This window comes from Eschrichtius robustus, chromosome 10, assembly GCF_028021215.1.
Source record: "Eschrichtius robustus isolate mEscRob2 chromosome 10, mEscRob2.pri, whole genome shotgun sequence".
Classification (NCBI taxonomy): domain Eukaryota; kingdom Metazoa; phylum Chordata; class Mammalia; order Artiodactyla; family Eschrichtiidae; genus Eschrichtius; species Eschrichtius robustus.
The window spans coordinates 33,407,544-33,431,572 of NC_090833.1; the positions used below are offsets into that span (position 1 = coordinate 33,407,544).

The following is a 24,029-nucleotide window of genomic DNA, read 5'->3' on the forward strand; positions in this document are numbered from 1 at the left end:
TTTAAAAAAAACAGCCGAGCTACTTGGTTGAAAGAAACATTTCAATGTAAACATGAATAAGAAATACATGGGAGATGTTTGCAAAGATGGCTTATATTTTTTTTTAAAGAAAAACTTAAAAGAAGACCTACCTGTTGTTGGGAGTTAGAATAGAGGCAGGCATGGATGACAGGTCAGACTGGGAACAGGGTGTTGGAAACTGGACCCAGTTGCTGGGAGGAGGCAGCTGCAGGGATGCAGATCTGAGCAGCTGGCACCAGAGTGGCAAGGGTTGTCCAGCCTGACATAGAAGGAGGACAGACAGCAGGCGGAGGCCTGGTTAGCCTCCCATTGTCGGGATCCTGCTTAAAGGGATGCGGTGTCCTGCTGACAGGCAGCCAGTGGACCATGCACACTCCCCCCAGATCCCCAGAAAGGGAACAGGCATCATCTTTCCACACAGCCCCAACCTCTAAACTAGGGTTTGGAGACTAGCTACTGGTTCTTGTGTATAGGAAAAGGGCGTGGGAGAAAGGATTGCTGAGGAGGCAGGATTTGGGGAGGAAGATGAGAATTTAAGCCATACAGACCTGGACTGACGTTCATGTTTTATCACTTTCTAGGGGTGCGACCCTGAGCATATCGCTTTCTAAAGTCTCTACTATGTTTCTTGTAAGTTGTTTACCACAGTCCTGGGACTTGGCATCTGCCAATGCATTTTGTTCCCATTAATAATAAGAAGAACAATTATTAACCTAGCCACTTCTCCCCACCTCATCTGCTTGTAGCCTGGTTCTTGTTACCATATGTGGCTTATTGTAATAGCCTCCTCACTGGTCTCTCAGCTTCCTGCCAACGACTCTTTACTTGACAGGCGGATCAGATCACATCACTGACCCACTCAGTTCCCTCCAGTCATTCCCCACTTCGTCATGTGCAAGCCAGAGTCCTCACAATGCCCAGGTCCTACCTCATCTCGCCTGCCTTTGACCTTGGGTACTACTGCTTTTCCCCTTGCTCACTCCACTCCAGCTACACTGGCTTCCTGACAATTCCTTGAACATGCCGGGCACACTTCTGTCTCAGAGCCTCTGCCCTTGCTGTTCCTCCACCTGGAACACTATTTGCATGTTTTGCTTACTTACCTCCTTTAGGTCTTTGGTGAAAAGTCATCTCAGTATGTCCTTCCGTGACCTCCCTGTTTCAAATTGCAGCCCCACCCTGTCAGTCTCAATCCTCTTTCCTTCTTTATTGTTCTCCATAGCACTTTTCATAAACTGACATACTAAAATTTCTTCTTCTTCTTTCTGTTTATGTCTCTCTATCTCCACTAGAATGTCAATTTTATGAGGGCAGGGATTTTAGTTTGGCTTGTTTATTTCTGTATCCTCTGCTCCTAGGACACTGCCCAGCACACAGTAGACACTGCAAAACATTGATTGAAGGAATGAATGATTATTATAAAGCAAGAGGCTGAACTCCAGCTTTAGAAGAACATGGAGTAGAGGCTGGTAACCAAGACAGTAACTCAGATCCAAGGAAGAATGCCGGGGATCCAGTTACCCAAACTGGAACACAGGCCAGACTAGGATCTGGGAACCAGAGGGATGCCCAGACCTCAGAAATGGGGCATGAGATCACAGCTTGGCCTGGAGCCAGACTGTTGGAGAGTGAGATTGGAGCTCCTTGGGTCAGGGCTGGTCCCAGGCCAGGTGTCTAGGGGCCAGGTCACCCCATAGGTGGAGACAGAGAGGCTGAAAGGTAGTTGCCGGGCAGGGCCTTCAACCACTTAGTAAATGTCAAGCAAAGTTATTCCAGCTTTCAACTTATTCCCAGATGTAGGTGTCAGCGGATACTCCATATTGGCATGGCTTACAAGGAAAACACAAATGACTAAGGGAAAAAAAAAAGGAAAAAAGTGAAAATGCTCATTTAGAAACCTGAGCTGAGGAGTTGAGGAATGGTAGATGCTGGAAGCCTATGACTAGGGGATATCTGTGATGTCAAGATACCAGCTGAGGGAGCATCTGGGGATTACATTGTCCTCTGGACCACTTTTTTTTTTTTTTTTTTTGGTGGAGATGCACAAGTGAGCTCTGCCCTTGCAAACCCTCCAGCTTGGAAAGGTTAAGTGGAGCCTCGGAGGTGGTGTCTGCAGAAGCCTAGAAAGAGGAGTTGGACAGGGAGAATTTGGCTTGGTTTCCCCAGAACTGTCCAAGTTACCCTCCAGGAGTTGGGCTCGGCCTCTCCTCTCCATCTTCATGCTTCCTGATAATAACCGAGCATATGATTCAGGGCTGCCCCTGCCTCACGCCAGAAGAGCGAGTCTGTGGACAACATGTGGTCCAGCTCCTTCACTACATGCCCAAGGGAACCAAGGTCCAGAACAATTCAGAGTCAGGGCGGTTAGTTTCCTTCCCACAGGGGAACCTGTTCCCCATCCTGACCTCCACTGCACTGTGTACAGAGCTCTTGCTGGCTCTGGGTTTCAGTCCTCTCTCAGTAGTTCTGTGTTCTTCAGTAAGCTATGGAACCTCTCTGTGTATTGGTCTGTAAAGTGAGGATGATGAACACAGTATTGGTTCCTAGGGCTATTGTGTGGGTTCCGTAATAAGGCAGGTAGCAAGTGTTCAGTGAAGGTTAAATTCCCAACCTTGTTAACAAGGTCATCCATATTGCCCACAATGGTTGGTTCAGGCTCAAGGAGGTTTTCTGATTTGATGTCCTATTGTGTCCCCGTTATTAATCACCTCTTGGGATTTTGTATTTTCATGACTACGGTTCCTATTCTTCAAGCTTGGAGAGGTACACGAGGCCTGAGGCTTTAGGTCAGATTACAGGACTACTTTGCTTAATTAAGGCTCGCCAGTGCAGCCGGTGCGACCTGTCATAGAGAGGGCTAAGTCGAGGGGAGCATGGATCCGCTCTGGCCTGAGGACTGTACTCCGACCTGGGGAGGCGGGGATGGGTGGGTGGGAGAATTCTAGGGCGGAGCCCCCTTCGGGAATGGGGACGTGGGGAGGTCAAACGCCTGGAGGGGGCGGTAGCACACGCAAGGTGAAGACCATAGTCTCTTGGGGTTGGCAAAGGGCGGCTCAGTCTGGTGGGGAAGGAGGGGGCTTTCAGCCAAGCCCAAAGGGCTGGACACCTCAGCACCAAGGGGCGTTAGAACGCCGTTGGCATCTTTGGCCGCCCCTTCGGGCTCGGTCAGGGCCCCCTAGACACCCGCGCAGAGCAGGGGAGTGTGGGCTGCAGGTGCCTCTAGGACGCCTCCGTGGCGCGCTCGCAAACCAGACGTTCCCAGCCAAACCTTCAAAGAAGCAGTCCCAAATCACCGTGCAGGTGCTACAGGAAGCGCTCGGAGAAGCGGCGGCGGCCACTGCGTGTGCCAGCACGCCGTCTTCGTTCCCTCAGCCGCTGTACCCGGGCCCTCAGGTCCCGGGCGGTCGCGGGCAGCCCGCGCGGCGGAGGGCCGGGGGCGCGTGTGTGCGTGTGCTGGGAAGGCGGCCCTCCCCGCGGCCGCCGCAGCGCCAGTGCCTCCCCTCCCCCGGCGCGCACGGCCCGTCCCTGTCCCCGGAGGCGGCCCGAGCCGCCGCGGAGCAGCCTCGCTTTCGCCTCCCGCGTTTCTTACCGCCCGCCCTCCCCCGGCCGGGCTCCAGGGGCTGCCGCCGAGCGGCTCCCGGCGGGAGAGCGGCTCAGAGCGTGCACGGGGGCGGGCGGAGGCGGCCCGGTTCGGGGCGGCCGCGCTGGAGAGAGGCGCGCGCGGAGACGCCGGCCCCCCTCTCCGCGTTCGCTCGCTCGCTCGCTCGCTCCCCGCCTCCCGCACTCCGCTCGTTCCCACCCCTTCCCGGCGTGATTGATCCGTCACGGGCGCCGCCGCTGCTGCCGCCGCCGCGGCCGTTCTGAGCCGAGCCGGAGCCCGAGCCCGAGCCGGAGCCGGGGCCGGCGCCATTGCGCGGGCGCCGCGGGGAGAGCTTGGCGCGGGGCGGCGGGCCGGGCCAGGCCATGCGGGCCGAGTGAGCCGGCGCCCGCAGCCCGCGGCGCGGCATGGCTTCCCCGCCGAGCTCCGGGCAGCCCGGGCCGCCGCCGCCGCCGCCACCGCCGCCCGCGCGCCTGCTGCTGCTCCTGCTGCTGCCGCTGCTGCTGCCGCTGGCGCCCGGGGCCTGGGGCTGGGCGCGGGGTGTCCCCCGGCCGCCGCCCAGCAGCCCGCCGCTCTCCATCATGGGCCTCATGCCGCTCACCAAGGAGGTGGCCAAGGGCAGCATCGGGCGCGGCGTGCTCCCCGCCGTGGAACTGGCTATCGAGCAGATCCGCAACGAGTCGCTCCTGCGCCCCTACTTCCTCGACCTGCGGCTCTACGACACCGAGGTGAGTGTCGGCCGCCCGTGCCGTCGGGGCTGTGGGGGCGATGGGGGAGGGCGTGTTGGACAGAAGCAAGCTTCGGCCCATGGGCAGAGCCCTGATTGAGCCTAACGAGGGCACCGCGCGGGCTGGGGCTCAGTGCTTACCCTCTGGGTCCCGCCGGGCTTGGCTGGCACAGCCGGTACCAAGATTTGCTGAACATCTTCCTCCTCTGGGATTGTATGTGTGTGTATGCTTGTGGGGTGTTGGTTAGAAGACTAGGGTCTCCTTTGCCCAGAGAAGGAGTGGAGAAGGTGGTAACTGAACCTCCCCAAAAGCCTGCAGTGGTCGCCCCTGCCCAGGTCCCGCTTGTGGGGCTGTGGAGTGCTAGGTGGGAAGAACAGGCGCATTGACTCTAAACTGGGCCATCCGGGGCTAGAGAGGCCACGGGCCTGCTCTCGGCCCCAGGAAAGCCGAGCTGTGCTTTGAGGTCCGGAGGACTCGGGGACCCGAGGGGCTGGAGGGCGCAGCAGGGCTGGACGAGCTCGGAGCCAGTACCACTCAGGCCGGCGTGGGGCCGCCGGCTCTGCAGCGCTGCTGCCTGCATGTACCCGGCGCTGCCTATGGCCCGAGCGGTTTTCTGAGGAGACCCCCTCGGGCTGGTTGCTCAGAGAGTGCCCTGATCAGGTCTCGCCCCGGGCGCGCGAGGGTGTGCAGCCGCGCCGCTGCTGCTGGCCGGGCGCCTGCGGGCGCAGTTTCCCCGGGCGCAGACTTGAAGCACGGACTTGGAGCGCAGCACCCGGCTTGCCCTCCCTACCTCCTTCTCTGAGGGGAGCAGAAGAGCCGAGAGCTTTCCATCCCAAGCCCCCTCCTCACACCCTCAGCTTGCATTCCGCCTGCAGCAACAGTGCACACCTTCACCGCCCGCCCGAGGGCTGGGGTGCGCCGAGGGGGCTCAGAGGAGCGATCGCGGGCCGCGCGAGGTCGGGTTTGCGAGTTTTTCCCGACTGAGGGAGCCCCTAAGCTCCGGCCGCAACATCTGAGACGCGGCCTGAAGGGGGCAGTGATTTCCTGTGCAGTACGCTCGGTTGGCGCCTCTTCCACCGCGCCAAAGCCCGGCCGAGGCGCTGGGCTTGATTGACCCGGCTTCCTGGGGCTCCTTGGGCTCTTCTGCTCGAGCCCTGGTGCAAACCCCTTTCTGAGAGGAGGGTCGCGCTGTCGCGTTGATCGTGCAGCCTAGGCTACACTTCCTTCTCTGTGTGACCCCCCACCCCCGCACCTTTTTTTTTTGGTCCCCGGAGAAAGAACAGAAATCTGGATTGCATCTTATTCCCCGCCTCTCCCCTTCACTGATGAACCAGGCTGCTCTGCGCTGTAAATAAAAGGTGAAGAAACGGGTGGCAGTTGGTGGCGGTGCACGCAGGCTGCTGGAAGCAGAGAAGCTTCCTCTGCCCCGGGAGGATGTAAGCTGGGGAGCTGTGCAGAGCCAACCGGTGTGGAATCATTTCTGAATGACATTCCTGTCTTCTCCAGAACATCTCAAGTTCTCTGGGGTAGTAGCCCGGCACACATAAACGGAGAGGGCAATGCAATTATACCGAACCATGTCTTCTGGATACTGTTTCTCTGTTGCTCCATCTATATCTATCTATCTATCTATCTATCTATCTATCTATCTATCTATCTATCTATATCTATATATATATATGTTTTGGAAAGGACATGGAGAGCCAGTTCTTTGCAGACAAAACCATTTATGGACAGGGCAGCCCTGCTTGCATCATCACCAAATATTGTCAGCTGCATAATGTTTTCACCATCAATTTATTCCCTTCAGAAAGCTTCCCTGAAAGAGATTTCATATTAGCTTGTTAGTGGCAGCAAAGGGAAGGGTGCTCAATTTCAGGGTGTGGGTTGATGCTTTTATATTTTATTTTTCATGTGTGTCTTGATGACTTTCTGAGTGAGAGGGGGCCTAAAGTCAAGAGGATGAGGCAGTCAGAAGGCACTTCAGCTCAGGGGAAGGAGGGCAGAGGGTATAATCTCAGCCTCACGCAAGCAGGGAAGCATATCTCGCCATTTGAAGGGGCACAGAGCATGGGCTTTGGGGTGGATTTGACCTGGCTTCTGGTCAGAAACCTAGTATCTTCCCTGTGGGTGACCTTGAGCAAGGTATTGATCTCTCTAAGCCTAGATTTCCACTTCTGAAAAACTGGGACTATTATACGTACTCCCCAGGATGGTATTGTGATGCTTAAGGGGGATAACAGGCTGGAATGGAAAATGCCTTGAGCTGGCAGGTGCGGCGGCCAGTGCTCTGTCTGGCATGCTGTAAGCACTAAATAAATGTTTCCTGCCTTCCTTCCTTCATTTTCCTCTGGTGTGGATTCACAAGTAAGACATTGTGACTTCAGATGTGATAAGATGGTCACAACTAAAATATTAAGACTGCTTATTTGTTTTGTTCACTTCTGAAATCTCATGAAGGCTCAGTGAAGTTACCACCAGAAAAAAAAAGAATCTTGGCTTACAGTCAAATAAATATGTTATCTCTTGCCATGAAGTGTCACGGTTGGGAGAACAACCAGGTGATATAATACTTAATTTTTTCAAGTGGTCCATCTTTAGAGTACAGGTACTTTCTCTCTAAGCCGAAGTAAAGCATCAGTCTGGGTAATTGCAGCAAAATCCACAGTGATCTAAAGAGTGTTTGGGGCTTGTGTTAGAGTGTCTGGACCCTGTTTTATTCAGATAGGATGTCTTTATGGATTGTGTTTACCCCCTAGTCACTTGCTGGGTGTGTCGCTTGTTGTCTGTAGACTTGAATGCAGGATGGATGTGGTGAACACATTTTGGCTGGCTTTGCTAACATTTGCTGTCAGTCAATGGCCAGAGACAGTGGGCAGCCAGGGTGGACCTCTGTCCACACAGTCTTCAAAGAGATGGAGATTTAGCAAGACATGGGTTGATCTGATCATTGGGACTAGCCTGTCTCAATAAAGGAGCCTCCCGCACACACTTATTCAGTTGCCCCTATCCTGTAATTAGAATAGCAATAAAGCATTCAAAGCCCCACTCAGTGCCATGTGTTTGTAAAAATGAAACATCCCAGCAGAGCATCTGCTAGGCAGGACCTCTCTTCTCTGGTGTACCTCAAATCACATCAGCAAATACTTCTTTATGTATTCCAAGGAAGATTTGAGTATATAAAAACACAAGCAAGACAACTGAAAAAACAGATAAAAGGAAGCATCAGAAACCACATAGAAGCATGGAAGTTACTGAACTCAGAACCTGGGCTAAGATGGTTACTGCATTTTTGTAAATTAAATTTTAGCTCTGAGCCTCCTGGCAGTCAAGGTTAAAAGGTAAACATGGTAGATTACATTACTTATGTGTTTGTTTAAAAGACTCTGAGGGACAGTGTCTTCTTTTTTCATAAAAGTTTTGCAGGTTCAGAAATGTTCTTCATGTGATTGTTTCTCATTCTTTGGTAGCCACATTAATAAAAGTAAATAATAACCAAGGGATGAGTTAAAAAATAATGTCGACTTTTCTGATTTGATTAAAGTAATATTCATTTTGGAAAAATAGAAAATTGTAGAGAAGCATTGAAAAAAATTGTCTATAATCCACCTACACAAAGGTAATTGCATCTAATAATTAGTTTTATTCCCTTCCAGTTGCTGGTGTTTACTATTTTGTGTACTTGAAATCTCTATGCACCCTTTTATATTTTGTTTCATTCAGTTAATGTTATAGCATGGTTATTTCCCCATGTCCTTAAATCTTCTTTGCAAAGATGAATTTTAGTGACTATTTACTATTCTATCCTATGGGTGCCCCATAAGTATTAAATCATTCCCCTACTGTTGGATTTATATGTTTCCCCCTTGTTACTATTTTAAATTATTCTGTAATAAACTTGGGAAAAGTTCAGGGAGCCAAAGGAGCACATTCCAGGTGTGCACCTCTCAGAAGGTCTACACTGTTGCAGGGATCCAGCTTGGAAAACCCAGAGAAAACCTAGTGATTGGTGAGCACATCCTTTTCTTGAGTGGTTTTGCCAAATATCTGTTCTCTCATTCATTGTGCTTTAGAGAGGACCTAAACAACTGTTGGATGGAGGCCGAGCTTTTCAGGAGGTCTGAGTACAGCTTAGTAGCCATTGGGCACCTACTGCAGTTGCTGGTACTGCAGAAAGGAGTAAACCCAACACTGGGCTCAGGAGAGGAGCTGGTGCACAGGGGAGAACAGAGCAAGCACATGCTTGCCATTTTCAATGCAAGGTAGAAAGTAATCTGTCTTGATGGTTGCACATTTCTGTGACTATACTAAAAACCATAGGACTGTAGACTTTAAAAGAATGAATGTTATGGTACGTGAATTGTATCTCAATATAGCCGTTCTTAGAAATAAAGAGATAGAAAATGAGCTCTTTTAGAATCAGGCTCACATCTTTGTGGTTATACCCCATTGCCTTGCATGGTACCTCACCCTTAGTAGTTGTATTGCTTAGGAACCTTGTTGCAGGTGACAGAAACCTAATTTTAACTGGTTCATGTGGCTGAAAAATTCTGGAGTGGGCTGTATTCAGGTATGGCTGAATCCAGTCCCTCTCTGTCTCTTGGCTCTGATTTCCTCTGTGTTTGGCTTCACCCTCAGTCAGGCTCTCCCTATTTGGCTGTACAGATGGCCCCTAGCAGCTGCAAGTTTACACACTCCCAGTTTAGAAACTCCAGTAAGAAGAGTGTTTCTTTCCTGACGTTTTCAGCAAAAGTTCCAAGCTCAGCTCTCATTGGCTTGAGTTGGGTCATGTGTCTATCCCTGAACCAATAACATGATACTGATGGGCCTGGGATATCCGCCAGCCTTTCATGGAGGAAGAGGGAGGTGAGGCCAGCCCCACCCAACCACATAAATACAGAGTGGGGAAGAGGTGATTCCTCGAAGTACGTCAGAGGCTGTTAAAGGGGGGTGGATGCCAGGTGGGTCTGATCACAGATATCCACTTGGGGAATGCTAAATTCAAGAAAGAAGCAATAGATGCCAGGGACATTAAGAGAAAGGGAAGCTCACATCTAGGTCTCCTGGAGGAGAAGAAGTCAAGATGAGTCTGGAAGGGTGAATATAATGTTGACACAGAGAGGTGTGGGCTCAGGGAGATGGAGGTTGGATCCTAGGAAGGATCCCCAGGATCAAAGGATAAAGGCCACAAAGTGTGAAGTGTGTCTGGGGAGCACTGACTTGTTATGTTTTCACCTGAGTGCAGGGTTTGTAGAGGGAAAGGCAGCCTGGTGGTGGGTATGAAAGGCCTTGAATGCCGTGTCAAGAAGTTTGGACTTTATTCTGGAGTGGTGAGGAGCTGTGGGAGGTTTTCAAACATGGATGTGACAAGATTAAGGCCGGTAGGAATGTAGAGGCTGAATGGTAGACAGGAGACGGTGGAGATAGAAAAGCCAGGAAGCTATCGTAGCAGTTGAAGGGGGAGATTCTGGGGCCTGAGCAGAGATGGAGAGGCAGTGTGAGGGGATGGAGGCACTCTGAGGCCTGACTGGGCGGGAGGGGCAGCAGAAGGGGAGCAATGAGAGCGGGGGTATCTGGCAGGCAAGATAGTAACTGAAGTCAGTTGCACTGCAGGGGAATGAGGAGAGAGAGTCCCTGCGGGGATGAGGCTGGGCACAAAACCAGACCCTTCAGCTCCCCTAGCTCCAAGCACCTGTTAGATGAGCTTCTTAGCATGTCAGGGGGCCTGGGTTTGTATCCCCATTGGGTACCACGTACCTGCCTGGTGACCTTAGGCAAGCCACTTTGCCTCTGTTTCTTCATCTGTAAAATGGGGCTAATATACTAACTGCCTGATAGGGTGTGGGGAACAAATGAGACCATCCGGGTAAAGTAATTCAGTGCTTGGTACACCGTGAATGCTCAGTAAATATTCACTGATGTTTTGTCACTCTTCTTGTTATTCCTGTACCGTGTGGGGATGATTATGTTGACCTCACAGATCTGTAATAGGGATAAACATGATGGATGTGGAACCTCAAAACATGATGTAAATGTAAAGCCGTGTTATCTGTAATCTTGCTTTCTAATGCCGCGTTGCTGAGAGCGGTGTCGGAGAGAGAGGATGCGCGCACGAGATCTTTATTCATGTGTATCTCCCAGCACATCTTACATTTTGCTGTAAGTCCCCACTGGACTGTAGCTCTGTGAGGGCAGGGCTGGTCCGATTCCCCAGTGGTTTTACATGCAGTGGGCATCAGTGAATGTTTGCTGAACTGAACTATAAGTGAATAAATGAGAATCTGCCTTCTGAATTAACTTCCTATAGGATGAATGGTTTGTCTGGATCACTTCCCCAGGGTCTTTGCTCCACCTCCCCATCACCATAGGACTTAGGGGACCCCATATATCAGGATCAAGCTGAGCTGCCTTCCGCATATTCCCACCAGCAACAACCCCTGAACTTCCCTGGTATGAGGGAAATACCCTTGGCCATGCCGTGCCTGCCCCCGACCAATTCCTCAGACCTAGCCAGGCACCCAGTAGAAGGTGGGTGGAATAACACGCTAGGGCCTGTTTAGAACTAGGTATTGGGCCAAGAGTGTTAGCTCGCTACCTTTATCTTTAAAGAGCTCTTCTTCATGTGTTTGGCCTTCCCTCTTGTGGGATCATCAACTTCTTCATGAAGAGATGTGAGATTTCAACAGGGAAATGAACAAGCTGGAAGTGTAAGGCAGGGGTGAAAATAGAGGTGCTAAACAAATATATAGAGAGGATATATAGCTTTTGTTAGGGTGGACTAGGCTATGCTGCATTAGCAAACAAATCCTGAAATCTCTGTTGCTTGACACGGTCAGATTTATATATTGTTCATCCAAATCCAGTGAGGGTCAGAGCCTCCTGGGAGGCTCTCCTCCAAGTGAGAACACAGGGCTCCAGGCTGCTCTTGTGTTGTCACTCTCCCATCTTTTGGCTTCAAGAAGATGGGGAGTAGGAAGGAATCCACAGGGAAGGCACACTAGATTTTGACCATCTTTACTTGGAAGTGACATGTATTATTTCTATTCATATTTCATTGACCAGAAATATCATTGACCAACTTAACTTGAAAGGAGGCTGGGATGTGTAAAGGAACATGTGGATGTCTTGGACACTTGTCCTTTGGGGTCCTTCAAGAAGTACATGCCAAGATGGATTTACAAGTGCCAGAGTTCTTGGGGGTAATACCAGTGAAAGATAAAAGAGGAGGTAGGGAAACCCTCAGACCACAATGCTGTTCCGACACCTGTGAAAGGAGAGGGGAAGGAAGGAGAGTTGGGAGGCAGAGTCTCAGAAAGTCTTGGCCAGCCCATTGGGGGTGCTCCAGAGCAAAGATTGCCCATTAGAGGAGTCACGTATTAGAGACCAAAAGAGCCAGGCTCTAGAATCCCTGTGCAATCTAGTCACTGGCTGCAGGCTCCCTGGGAAGAATGTGTCCTTGGCTTAATTAAACACCATGACAGATGTTGAAGCTACAGCTGAAGGCTTAGCTGTTGGCACTTGTCCTGTAGTTTCTCTTTTTAAAGGAGACGTGAGTGGCGCACCTAGATGGCTGCCACAGCTCCACCTATTTCTGCCTCAGTGTCCTAATTCTACACGTGCTGATGGAGAAAATTTTCTGCCAGGCCCTTTTCTAGGCTCTGGGATACAGAGATGGATGTGACATGGACCCTGCCCTTGAGGATCTCACGGCCTAACCGCTGGTCACCTAACCGTGGTAGGTAGGGTCAGGGGAGGATGCTGGGGAAGGCATACCCCTTCTGGAGGCACCTGTTTGGTCATTCCCCATGTTGTTTGGGAATGAAATGTAAGCGGCTTCTTATTGCTGACTTTTTTGGTTATTTATTTTGGTTCTAGGAAGGTGAGAAAACTAAATGGCATAAGTTGCCCAGTGAGCATCTGCATTCATCTCCTCCTTTATTTTATTCTTATTCTCTCTGCTTATATAATGATGTGCAATGAGGCTGGTGAGATGTCTTCCTCTCTGTACCTTTCTAGGAAACAGCAGGTGTGCCAGGCTGAAACCATGGAAGCGCGAGCTTCAGATGGGGTCAACGGTCTGGGTTCTGGTGCTAGGTTAGTTGCTAAGACCTCGGCAGTCTAGGTGCTGGTGCTAGGTTAGTTGCTAAGTCTTTGCTCCTCTATGAATTGCAGCACTGAATGAGGATCTCTGCTCTGTTGTAAGCACTGCAACGGCAGGCATGGGGTGTGTCTGGGTCCCTTGTGCACACCTCTGCCCCTCCAGGCAGTATCTCAGGGCCAGGCACAGAGCAGGAGCTCAATAAATATTTATTGAACAAACAAATAGATCTAAAAGCCTGAAGCTCAGCTCTCTGATTCTAAGAGCTTAATGGGTGTAGTTGTAACAAATTGAGGAAGTGCTTTGTATGCCAAGCCATGTGGGGTGAGCTTTCTGCTTGCTCTTTATTCGTACTTTGGTGCTTCGGGGGGCCCAGTAGTTGTGGAGTGCAGAGGGAAAAGGGTACTTGTTGGATGTTCCAACAGAAGATTTTGTGCAAAGCTAATGTCAGTCTCTTCTCCCCTGACAAACATACACAGCATCCTCCAAGATCCTCCAACATCAAAACCTGGGCAAGAAATACTTTCCAGCATCTGACAAGCATTATGGTTTTAGGAGATTAGTTTATTGGAGCAATATTCTAACTGGCAGTTAGTGGGCGTAGGAATCGGGTTCTGATACCCCACTCCCACCTCCAGGGACTGTGAGAGCCACAGAGACTGGACTGGGCTCTCGTCCTAGTAGACACTGTAGGAATGAAGCCGAGTCATCAGCATTGGTGAGCCAGGTGATCTAGTGGCAGGTCTGAGTATAGTGAATAAAGAGGTGTCCTGGGATCCCCTGAACAACAAGACATATTCCAGGTGCCCTGCTCCTGGGCTGGAAGCTACTGCTCTTTATCCTTCCGTGGTCAGGACTGATTCAGGAACTGGGTAACCTCAGTCTGGAGTGACTATTTCTCTGACCTGGTTTTGGTCTGGAGCCCAAATCAGATAACCAAGTTTATTAGAATCACGTGCAAAGTAAGAGTAAATTGGTTATGAGCTGATGTTTGAAGGTCTGGGAATTTTGCTTGAGTAAAGGGCATGAACATTGTGACACCTTTTGGGGCTGATTGGAGTGTTCTTTTTTTGCCAACTTTCTTTTTCAGTCTTTTTTGAACAGTCTACATTGCTGGAAGGATGAAGTGTCATTGTCATGTAGAAAATTAGTGGTAGGTCCAAACTACTGAGTAAATGGATTCATCTGTCTTCATCAGTGCCCATGTCCCACAGCTGCTGGCTGAAGCAGAACCGCCCCCCCCCACTCTCCTGCCATTTGACAAGGACATCCTCAGTCACCATTCAGATAAAATCTAGCCAAAGAAGGACTGTGGAGTGCTGCATTATTGCTGCTCTCGTGGCGTCGGGTCAGGAGGTGGCAGAGAGAAAATGACATTTTCACACGCTGCTCATGATCCACTTGACTTTGTTCAGAGGGAACTGATTTTGAAAGCAACAGCCATCCTTATAATAATCACTATGTTGTCCAAATCGCTTTGGTTCTGGAACTACCCATTCACTGAAGCTTTTCTGAGAATGCCCAGAGTTGTTTCAGGGATTTAACTGGCAGACAGGGACCTGGAAGCCCACTCCAGGGCGTATGATCAGAGCCCATGCAAATGCTCCCACCCAGCCCGGCTCAGAGCGCCTTGCCTTTGATAGACGAAGAATTGGCTAGCCTGTCCCTCCACAGAGTGTCCTCTCAGGGCCAGACTGACCCTTCTGACCTCCTTGCTGGACTCTGAATTCTAGAAATGTTGGGAAGCCTTTGGAGAGCTTCTAATCTTGTCATTTAAAAAAGGAAAAGGTAAAGGAAACATTATTTGCAAGTGTGTAGGTGAAAGAAAAGAGACTACAACAACAGTAACTCACCTTTATCCTGCGCTTAGCACGGGTCAGTCCTATGTCAAGTACTGATTTAATTCTCACGCCAATTTGATGCGGTAGGTGCTATTATTGTCTGCATTTTACATATGAGGCTTAGAGAGGTTAAGTGACTTATTTAACATCACAACCGACCAAGTGGTGCGCTAGGATTTCAATCGGATGGTCTGACTTTGATCTCTGCTGCTTAAATACTAAAGTGAAACAGCATCTTCATATGGGAGTTATCTTCCTCCTATGAAAGCAAGTGGCACGTTTTGTCAGTAGCTGCCGCTTCTCTTTTTTTGATGACTTTCACCCAGCTGCTTGCCTCTCCCTCTAATTCAGCCTCATCCTCACCCATTTCCCTGTCCGCCCACTCAGACACACAGCCAGCGCTGAACTCTCTACTCACTTTAAGTGTGTCTGTCTACACACCTAGCTCACGGATCCGCTCTCTGCTCCCCTTGCTCCGGCAGAACTTGTCACCTCCTGTAGTGTTTACTTGGGGTGTCAGTGTTTGTCTCTGTGTGTGTGTCTCCTGTTAGATCATGTCGAGAGCAGCAGTAGTGCTTCCTTTATACATGTAGCTCATACTTGCTAAGCACCCACTTGGTGCCAGCCCCAGGGCTGGTTATAGGGCATGTGGAGGTGAGTCTGAAACAGCAGTGCTTTCAAAGAGAGGTCACCGGGGATCATTACTATGCAGCATAAGGAGCGTGATGGTGCAGCCTGGGGCAGGTGCAGGGGCTATCACCCAGATGCAGAGGACCTTTAGGACCACTGACCCAGCATGCTGGTCAGGTGGCCTCCCTGTTTGATACCCTGACTCATCATTGTTCTGGGAATGGGAACAAGACTTCTCCCTGTGCCCTTGAAGGCCCTGTAGTCTGCCCTGTTCACTCCCAGCTTCATTGCTGAGCACTCTCCCCTTTCCCTCTGGGCCTAGACATGTGGTCCTTTCAACTTTCTCTGGTGATTGTGCTCAGAGAGTGTGCACAGGACCTTTGCACAAGCTGTTTCCACCATCTGGAATGCTTTTGCCATCTTTCTTCATCTTTTAGATACCAGCTCAAGTGTGCTTTCTCTATCCTCCCTGATTGGGAAAAATCCCCTATTACAATTTCTCTAAGAACCATGAACCTTTGTAGTGCTTATCACAGTTGCAGTTTTAAATTGCTGGATTATTTGATCAACGTTGGTCTTCCCCTGTTCTGCCAGGGCACTGTGAACTTAGTCTGTTTTGGCTTACAATAGTGCCTTGCCCAGTTTCTAGCACATGGTAGGTGCTCAATAAATATTTGCAGAATGAATGGGTGAGTGCTGAAGGATTGTTTATAATGGCTTCTATGTGTTTTCCGATGCCCGGGCAGTGTGGGCAAGACACCTGGGCACTGTGGAAAGACCATCACATATGGAATCAGAAACCTGTGTGTGTGTGCTGTTGCTGTTCACTCCTTGAGCCTCAGTGTCCTCATCTGTGAAATGGGGATGATCCTTTCTCAGAGGCTTATTTTCAAGGCTGACGTAGAACATGCATGTAAAGCATTAAGTACAGGGGGCCACGTTGAGTAGGCACCCACTAAATTTTATCGTTGTTATTTTATTGTAATGCATATGAAAGCATAAAATGCTGTGTAGTCACATAAAAACTGGTTCTTATTTCAGTGGGGGATTGTGTGTTTGAGGCCAGCCAAGAAGTATGAGATCTGTGTCTGAGCTTCACTGAATGGGATTCTAAGTGAAGTGGTTGTTTCTAAATCCCTGTCCATTTCCAGAAGGATCTGAGGTGCACTGAGAGCTCAGTGGTGAATCTCCTCTGGGCCTGGGGCTGGGCTGTTGACCCCAGTGGAGTCCTTATAGTTGTGTGTTGTCACTGCTGGCTATTGTCCACCGCCAAGCCTGGCTGTGAGCTGGGCCAGCCCATGGGGACAGGCACGTCATCTGTTTTGCACCTGCCATGTCCCCGAGCCCAGGACACAGTCTGCAGGCCCTTGGCGATATCTGTGAGTAGATGAGTACCTCTGTGTCCGAGCACCTAGCATGGCCCCTGGCACATTGTAAGTGCTTAGCAAATGCTTTTTGCATGAGCGTCGCTAAACACAATGTACAACATAACCGTTTTGGATAAAATCACAACTGGGCCTCTAAATGGAGCAGAGGGAGAAGACACGATCAGACATCTGTGAGGAACGGATGGCTCCACTTGCATACCGGATTTGAAGGCAAGAGAGAAACGTTCTGGTGTTACCGTGTCAGGAGAATATGTTTCCCTTTAAGCTCCAGAGACAAATCTTTTAGCTTAAGGGCCAGGTGGTTCAGTGGAAAGGGCTCTGTGCTCTTGCCATGGTGAACTGTCTCTGGTGCTCATTAGGGGATGACCTTGAAGTAGTTGTTTAACTTCTGTACACCTTAGTTTTGTTTTTTTTTTTTTTTATTTACTTATTTATTTGGTTGCACCAGGTCTTGGTTGCGGCAGGCAGGATCCTCAGTTGTGGCATTCGAACTCTTAGTTGCAGCATGCATGTGGGATCTAGTTCCCTGACCAGGGAGCGAACCTGGGCCCCCTGCGTCGGGAGCACAGAGTCTTAACCACTGCGCCACCAGGGAAGTCCCACACCTTAGTTTTATTGTCTATAAAATGGGAATAATAATAATGCCTGCCCTGCTTGTCCATGGAGTTATTGTGGAGATAGTTGAGGAGGGAGGGAGGGAGAGAGAAAGAGAAAGAGAAATAGATTAATGTGAAACAGCTTTAAAAAGTCGTAAAGAGTTGCAGATATCAGATGTGTCTGAAACTAAACAGAAAGAGTAATTAATTCTGGGTTGTCCTCTCAGGGCCTTAGGATATTTCTAATGACATCTTTATCAAAGACACAGAGATGCTGTTCACACAGGTGATTCATTCAACTTTCTATTAAAGAAGGTGGGCACAGTATTGGATAACAACACTGTGGAAGCGGTTAGCCAGGGAGCTGAGGTCTTCTGACCCAGCAGGCTGTCTTACAGAAGCATCTAGAACAAGAAGTGATTAACATGTCTTCCTCTCATCTGTCAGATGTCTTCAGAGTCCAGCCATTCATCTTTGGCAGGTGTCAGATCCAAGACCATCCGCAAGCAAACTATTGAACAAGGTCCAGGGCAGGAGTTTGGTGGTGTGGGAGTTAGGGCCGTCTGCTGCAAGCAGCGATTTGGGATCCAAGCCAGCAAATCATGGGGGTTGCTAGGTTTGGGGGCTGGGGCAAAGACTGGCACGTCCGATTGAAATATGAAATGCCCAGACTGGGCCGGGAGTGGGAGGCTGGGATGCCCACGTGCTGAGCTAATAGTATTTATTTTCTCCAGAAAGAGCTTTGGTTCTTGCCAAAAGATGTACAAGTATTTCGTTGAGACCTCAGAGTTCTGGGCCAGGCAGTGTGGAGATGACAAGTTTGGTTTGAGAGATTTGGGGACCCCAGTAGTCCCCCCAGCTATGACATCCTCAGAAGAGCACCTGCTGGGCTCCTGTGGATGCTGGTCTTGAGACCATCTGATTGGCTTTGTTTTGGCCGCTCTAGATCCTTGGCAGGCTGTGGCCCTAATTCCAGCCTGGTGGCTCCACGGTGGACAAAATGACAGGTCCTTACTGAGCCCCTACTATGCGCCAGGCACTACGCTGGGTGCACTCACACGCACATTGGAGAAGGCAAGGCGCAGTAGAAAGAGCTTGGACTTCCGAGCCCGAGAGGCCCAGGTCCGGCTCTCGGCCCTGCTGGGTGACCTTGGGGAGGTCGCTTCACTTGGGGCCTCCCTTCCCTGATGTATAACATGGAGGTTTGATAGCAGATGACCAGCATTGTTTTGAGGACTAAATAAGATAAAAGCATATGGATCTGGTGCCCAGTGGGTGTTTAGCAGACGCCACAGAGCACAGTACCCATTGGGGATATGACACACTTCTGTTCTGGTGTGAGGTGGGGGCAGAAAGTTGCAGAACTGGTCTCTGAGAATTGCTGTGAGTTCTGGCTTCCGAGGATGAGGACTTCTGCTGGATTTTAGTTTGAGTCACCTGGATGGCTCTTTCACTGCACACGTATAAAAAGCCAGGTGCTTCTAGTTTGGGGAGCCAGGGAGGTGGGTGTAACTGGAAGGTCCTGCTCTGGTCTGGCTTTGTATTCAGATGATTCTAGAAGCCCCTCCCTTACTGTTAGGAAGCTTCAAGGTTGCTGGGGTCAGTGGCCCCACTGTCTAAAGAACAGTGGCCCCTGGGAGGGAGAGGAATGAGACCCTGATCCCTCCCTCTGGGATTTGAAATTGTTAGGACATGTCTGAGGGGTGACATAGCTTTGAGCACGGTCTGCTCCAGGAAAGGGCAAAAAGAGCTCTGAGGGGAGCTTTGCTTGGAGTGGAGGCCCAGGGCATGGGGTGTTGAGGGCAGGCTGGTTTGAAGATGGGAACTGATGCTGGAATGTCCCTCCTCCTCTGTGACACCCTGGGGAGGCTCTGGGGATGGTGACTGTGTATATAATATAAACTGAGGGTGCTCAGTGTTGAGAACTGTAACCCTCAGTTTCCATCTTGGTTCTGACACTCCCTTGGCCCAGGGTTGACCCCCTCAGGGGGCAAGGCCCTGCCCTGGTTTTAGTGCAGACCCCAAGCCTCTGTGGCCAACACGGCAGCTGAGGGGAACCAAGGCCGGCAGCTGGGCCTGGCTCAGAGTTTGATCTCAGGGGCACCTCGAGGGGTGCTGGTGAGGTAGACTCGCCAACCTGTCAGCATAGACCACCTGGAGGGCCGGGGCGCACTGTGCTGGGTGCTCCCAGGAGAATGCCTGAGCTGCCCTATCCCTCTCGTCTTTGAACATTCAAATAAATATGACCTTATTTGTACCCCAGTCTGGTACAGTGCGAAGTGCAGTTGGTTTCTCATTTAGTTCTGAAAATAACTTTATTTAGTAGATATTATTTCAACAACTAAACAACAAGAATTACAGATTGTGTGTAGTGCTAGAGTTTATTATTTATTCCAAATGCATCACCCAGTAATAACCTGGTAAGAGAGGAATTCTTCCATTAGCCCCATTTACAGATGGGAAAACTGAGGCTCAGAATGATGAGCCCTGGGTGAGATAGTAAGCGGAGACTTACTAAGTCTAAGTCTGCCAGACTCTAAGCCCAGTGCCCTTTGCACTACCCACAGCTGCCGGGCACACTCTGGCCTAGGCACATGGGTTATGTGGTTCTGTGCTCTGCTCTGGGTTCATGGCAATCCAGCCAGAAGCTGGGAAGCCATCCATCATGGCCGTTCCCGAAGGTCCTTCAAGAGAGGTGTGTATACAGATGCAGCTGGTTTCATGGATGATAAAGTGCTTCTGACTTTATCCTCCTAAGCACCTCAGGAAGGACTGCCAGAGGTGGGCATCTGCAGCAGGTAGATAGGCGCTCAGAGCGGCTACAAGGTTGGACCAGTATCCACATGCAGGCCAGTGTCAGCTGGCCACAATGGGAGAGGTGGACATTGGGCTCCATTCAGGAACGAGAATGATGCACCTCCCTCATGCCAGGCTGTGGGCATCTGAACGTGACTCGGATATGACATGACAGTGTGGGTAACTCATATGTGAACACGTGACCCTGGTTGAGTGCCTGACTCTTGAGCAGGACTGCCTTGCCATCACTTACCAGCTATGTTAATTTTTGGCAAACCACTTCATCTCCCGTGCCCCAGTGTTCTCATCTATACAATGGGGTGATAATAATAGTACCTATTTCATAGGATAGTTATAAAAACTAAATCAATTAAAATTTGCTGAAGACTTCAACCAGTACGCAATACATAGTAAGTGCCATAAAAGTCTTGTCAAGCAAAACAAAAGGTAAGAGGCTGATGTGAATAGACTCTTAGGGAGGCACAAGTAAGGGCTATAGGAGCATGAAGGGAGGGGTGATGCATTCGTACTGAGTGCAACCTGGGAGGGCTTCTCCGAGCAGGTGACTTTTCAGCTGGGCTTGAGAGACAGAGGTGGAGATGTGGGAAGAACCCTGTGGGAGGAAGGAACTGCACTAGCAGAGAGAGAGGTGGGACTTTGAGGGGATAATGCGGAGCCATTCAGGTGAGGCAGGCACATAGGTGACTGACTGCAAAAGACACTGTGGAGAGAGAGCAAAGATCTGGAAAAATAACCATCTTTGGGCCTGCAGTGTCTGAAAACATAGTTTTAAATCAATCAGTGCTCACTGAGGGCCTCCTGCAAGGTCCTGGCTTCTGGTACTTGCTGTCAGCGCAGAGGCTTCTTGTCGGCTAAAGCTGGAGGATACACCCCCATGTGACCTGGGAGCTGGACAAGGTCATCTGCAGGGACATCACGAAGATTAGGGCTCGGGGGACAGAAGGTAGATCAGGCAGATTTAGTTAAATCTTGGCTTTGTTACTTCCTGAGACTCGTCTTTTGGCAAGCCCCTCCCTATCCCACTGAGCCTGTTTTTCCTTCTATACAATTTGGATGTGGGTTCCTGCCTGACAGGGTGGCCGGAAGGCAAGGATGAGAGGAAGTATCCTCTGAGAACGTTGAATGGGAGTAGGACCCAGCCGTGTTTGACACCGATTAGATTCAGGAGCGAGCCTGCCATGATACCATTCTAATTTTAACAATCGAAAAGTGACTCAGGGTCTGAAGAGGGCCCGAGAGTGATTTCAAAGCTTACTCCAAGTTGGGTCTGTAGGTGGACGTAATAGGTGCAATCAGCTTTACATTTCTCTTAATGGCTTTCTTGATGAAGGGAAGCAGAGAGCAGCAGGGATCCGTGCTGGAATAACTGTGGGGAAACCTTGGCGGCCAAAAGCCAGGTTGGCAGGCCTGGTCCTGCGGTCTGAGGGCAGAAGGCTGGTGCTGACGTCCCCAAGGTTTTCTGTCAGGCTGATGGGCGGCGGGTCTGGCTACAGAGGTTTCCCTTTTTGACATGGGGTGAGCCATAGACTGCACTGGTCCTGGGGGGGCCTGTCTCTGTTTGAGTGTGGCCGGATATCAGGCAAGGATTAGCACCACCGCCTGCCCGCACATTCCCCAACAGGACAGGCTCTGGGTTTGGAGACAGAAAGGCTCCTGGGGGTGGCTGTTGTTTTGGAGTCTAGTGATTGAGCAGAGCATCTTGAGAGGATGGAGTTCTTAGGGCCCAGCTGGGATATAGAATGGCTTTCCTTTTGAGACCTGCCAGGTTCCAGCCCTTTTCCCATCTGCTGCAGATCACTTCTTCTCTGAGCAGTGACAGGCCATTCCTAAAACCCATTTGGATGGAAGAGATTGTGAACAGAGCCGTAGAGTGGTTTTCTCACAACCGCTGGTAAAGAAGTTGATGTATAAAGACTCAACTGGATTTTTACCAAAATGACTCCCTTCTGGGTGTTTAGAGAAAGAGAGTTGTAATGCCTTGCGGGGAACTGAAGGGAATGGAAGGGATGTGTTCAGAATATAGGTGTGGATCTTGGAAGGCTTGACCTCCGGGTCTTGCCGTTGGAGCTGGGCTCTCTGAGCCTCAGTTTCTTTATCTGTAAAGTGGGGAGGGTACCCTCTCCAGCTACCCTCCCAGGGTGATTTTTTGTTTAAATTGGATAATGGCACTGGAGAGCCCTTGAGAAAAGTCAAGATGGGACTATCTGGATTGTTAAGTATTTCTGTGAGAGAGCCTTACAGCGGTATTTGTCCAGATACGTAAAGAAGGAGCTCATGAGAGCTACAGAAAAAGCAGTATTGTGAAAATAATAGGAACTAAAGTAGGTCTCATTTAGGTTTTAGGAAGAAATAGGGCAGTGGATGTAAAGATTGAGCTATCTATTCTTGTTTTTAAGTCAGAATTGACTTTTTAGGGCAGTTGGATTCTTTCATCCTGAAGTCAGAATGTCAGCGGAGATAAAGGGCCCACCAGAACAAACAAGTAAATATATCCTGAAAAGATTTTCTTATGTGGTTTGGATTTGTATAAGAAGCCAGTTTAAAAGCTTTCAGATCTTTGAATGGTATAAATAATGATAACTGAGCTAATAGTGTTAGGAAGAGCATGATTGTGCCACAGATCCCTCCCATTCTGACTCCTTTGGAGAAAAGCCAGGTTAGGAGACATCTGCAATGCAGAATATTTTAGAGGATGACACTGGCCTCTGTGCTAGCTGCAACTGTTTGTTTTCTCCAGTCCAGCTCTTCTTCTCTGGAGCTGTACAAGATACTCCAGAAACTGCGGATTTGGGAATTCTGGTCATTGTCTGGGTCCTCTGGGAGCAGGCATGAAATTGCCCAAGTGAAACCATAGCATATCTCACCATCAGCACCACCAGCATCGTCAGAGTGAACACATTCCATGGGCTTAGCCTCTGTTCTTTACAGTAGTAAATCGTCTACTTTTCATCAAGGTCCTAGGAGATAAGCATTCTTATTGCTCCCGTTTTTCAGATGAGAAAACTGAGGCACAGAGAAGTTTAATAATCTGCCTAAATTTACATGGGTAGTAATTGACTAATTTAATCCCAGGCAGTGTGGTTCTAGGGCCCACATCCATAAACATTAAGCACCTCTGTCTTTGTTTCTGGCTTTCAAAGGGACCTCAAAAGATCAAGTGGTCCAGTTGTCTGCCTTCCCACACATAATCTTATCATTATCCCCATTTTACAGATGAGAAAGCTGAGGCCCGGTGTTATAGACTGAATGTTTGTGTCATCCCCCTGCCCCACCACCACAATTAATATGTTAAATCCTGACTGCCAGTGTGGTGGTATTTGGAGGTGGAGCCTTTGGGAGGTGATTAGGATTAGTGTCCTTTTTAAAAAGGAGACCTCAGAGAACTCACTTGCCTTTTCCATCATGTGAGGTTATAGCAAAAGATGGTCGTCTGTGAACCGGGAAGTGATTTCTCACCAGACACCGAATCTGCTGGTGGCTTGATCTTAGACTTCTCAGCCTCCAGAACTGTGAGAAATAAGTTTCTGTTGTTTATAAGCCACCCAGTCCATGGTATCTGTTCTAGCAGCTCGAATGGACTAAGACACCAAGAGAAGGGACCTGACTTGCTAAAGCCACACAGTGAGATTGCAAGCAAGCTGGACCCAGGTCTTCATTATAGGATTGACCTCCTCCAGAAGTTTCTGCTCTGCCTTTTGGGTGTCTTTCCTCTTTCTGAGAGAGTGAGAGCCACATCAACATGTGGCCCAGATTAAGCTCTTCCTTCTTATCCCTGGCATGCTTTCCACTCTCCTCGAACCAGCAGGTCCTCCTCTTGTTGCTGGGCTCACTCTGGCTGCCAGGAACCTTCCCCGGAGTGCCCCTCCCCACTGTCCACAGAGGCTGCACAAGGGTTACAGGTAGGTTGGCAGGAACCTTCACCAGCTGTGATTCCAAGGTGGGTGCTCAGAGCATGCTCAGAGGGTGGTCTGAACAATTAGGAAAAGAAGAGGGGATCACTCTGAGTTCTCCAACAGCATGGTGGGCTGCACTGACCTCACTTACTTTGTTGAGAAAGTTACAGACTCACGAGGTTAGGGGAGCTGGGAACCTAGCACATGTGAACTCCATGAAGGTATTTGACAAAATCTCTTGTAACTTTTCAACCAGGTAGAGAAGATGGTCCATTTAGAGGCATCTGTTAATTGTTTGAATCTCAAACCCAAAAGGTGTTAATCTGGGAGTAGTCTGGGATGGTTGTCTGCAGGACTCTGTTCTTTGCCTGGGCCTTTGAATTATAGCTGGTCTCCAACTTATGGTGGTTCGACTTATG

General features: G+C 49.8%; 1 protein-coding gene across 1 annotated transcript in view; it reads left to right on the forward strand.

The window, feature by feature from the left end:
• Positions 1-4,026: 4,026 nt before the first annotated feature.
• Positions 4,027-24,029, forward strand: part of GABBR2 (gamma-aminobutyric acid type B receptor subunit 2) — a 361,415-nt gene continuing 341,412 nt past the window's right edge. Inside the window, exon 1 of the mRNA XM_068551919.1 lies at positions 4,027-4,347. Coding sequence (XP_068408020.1) covers positions 4,027-4,347 — 321 coding nt within the window. The remainder of the gene's footprint in view (positions 4,348-24,029) is intronic.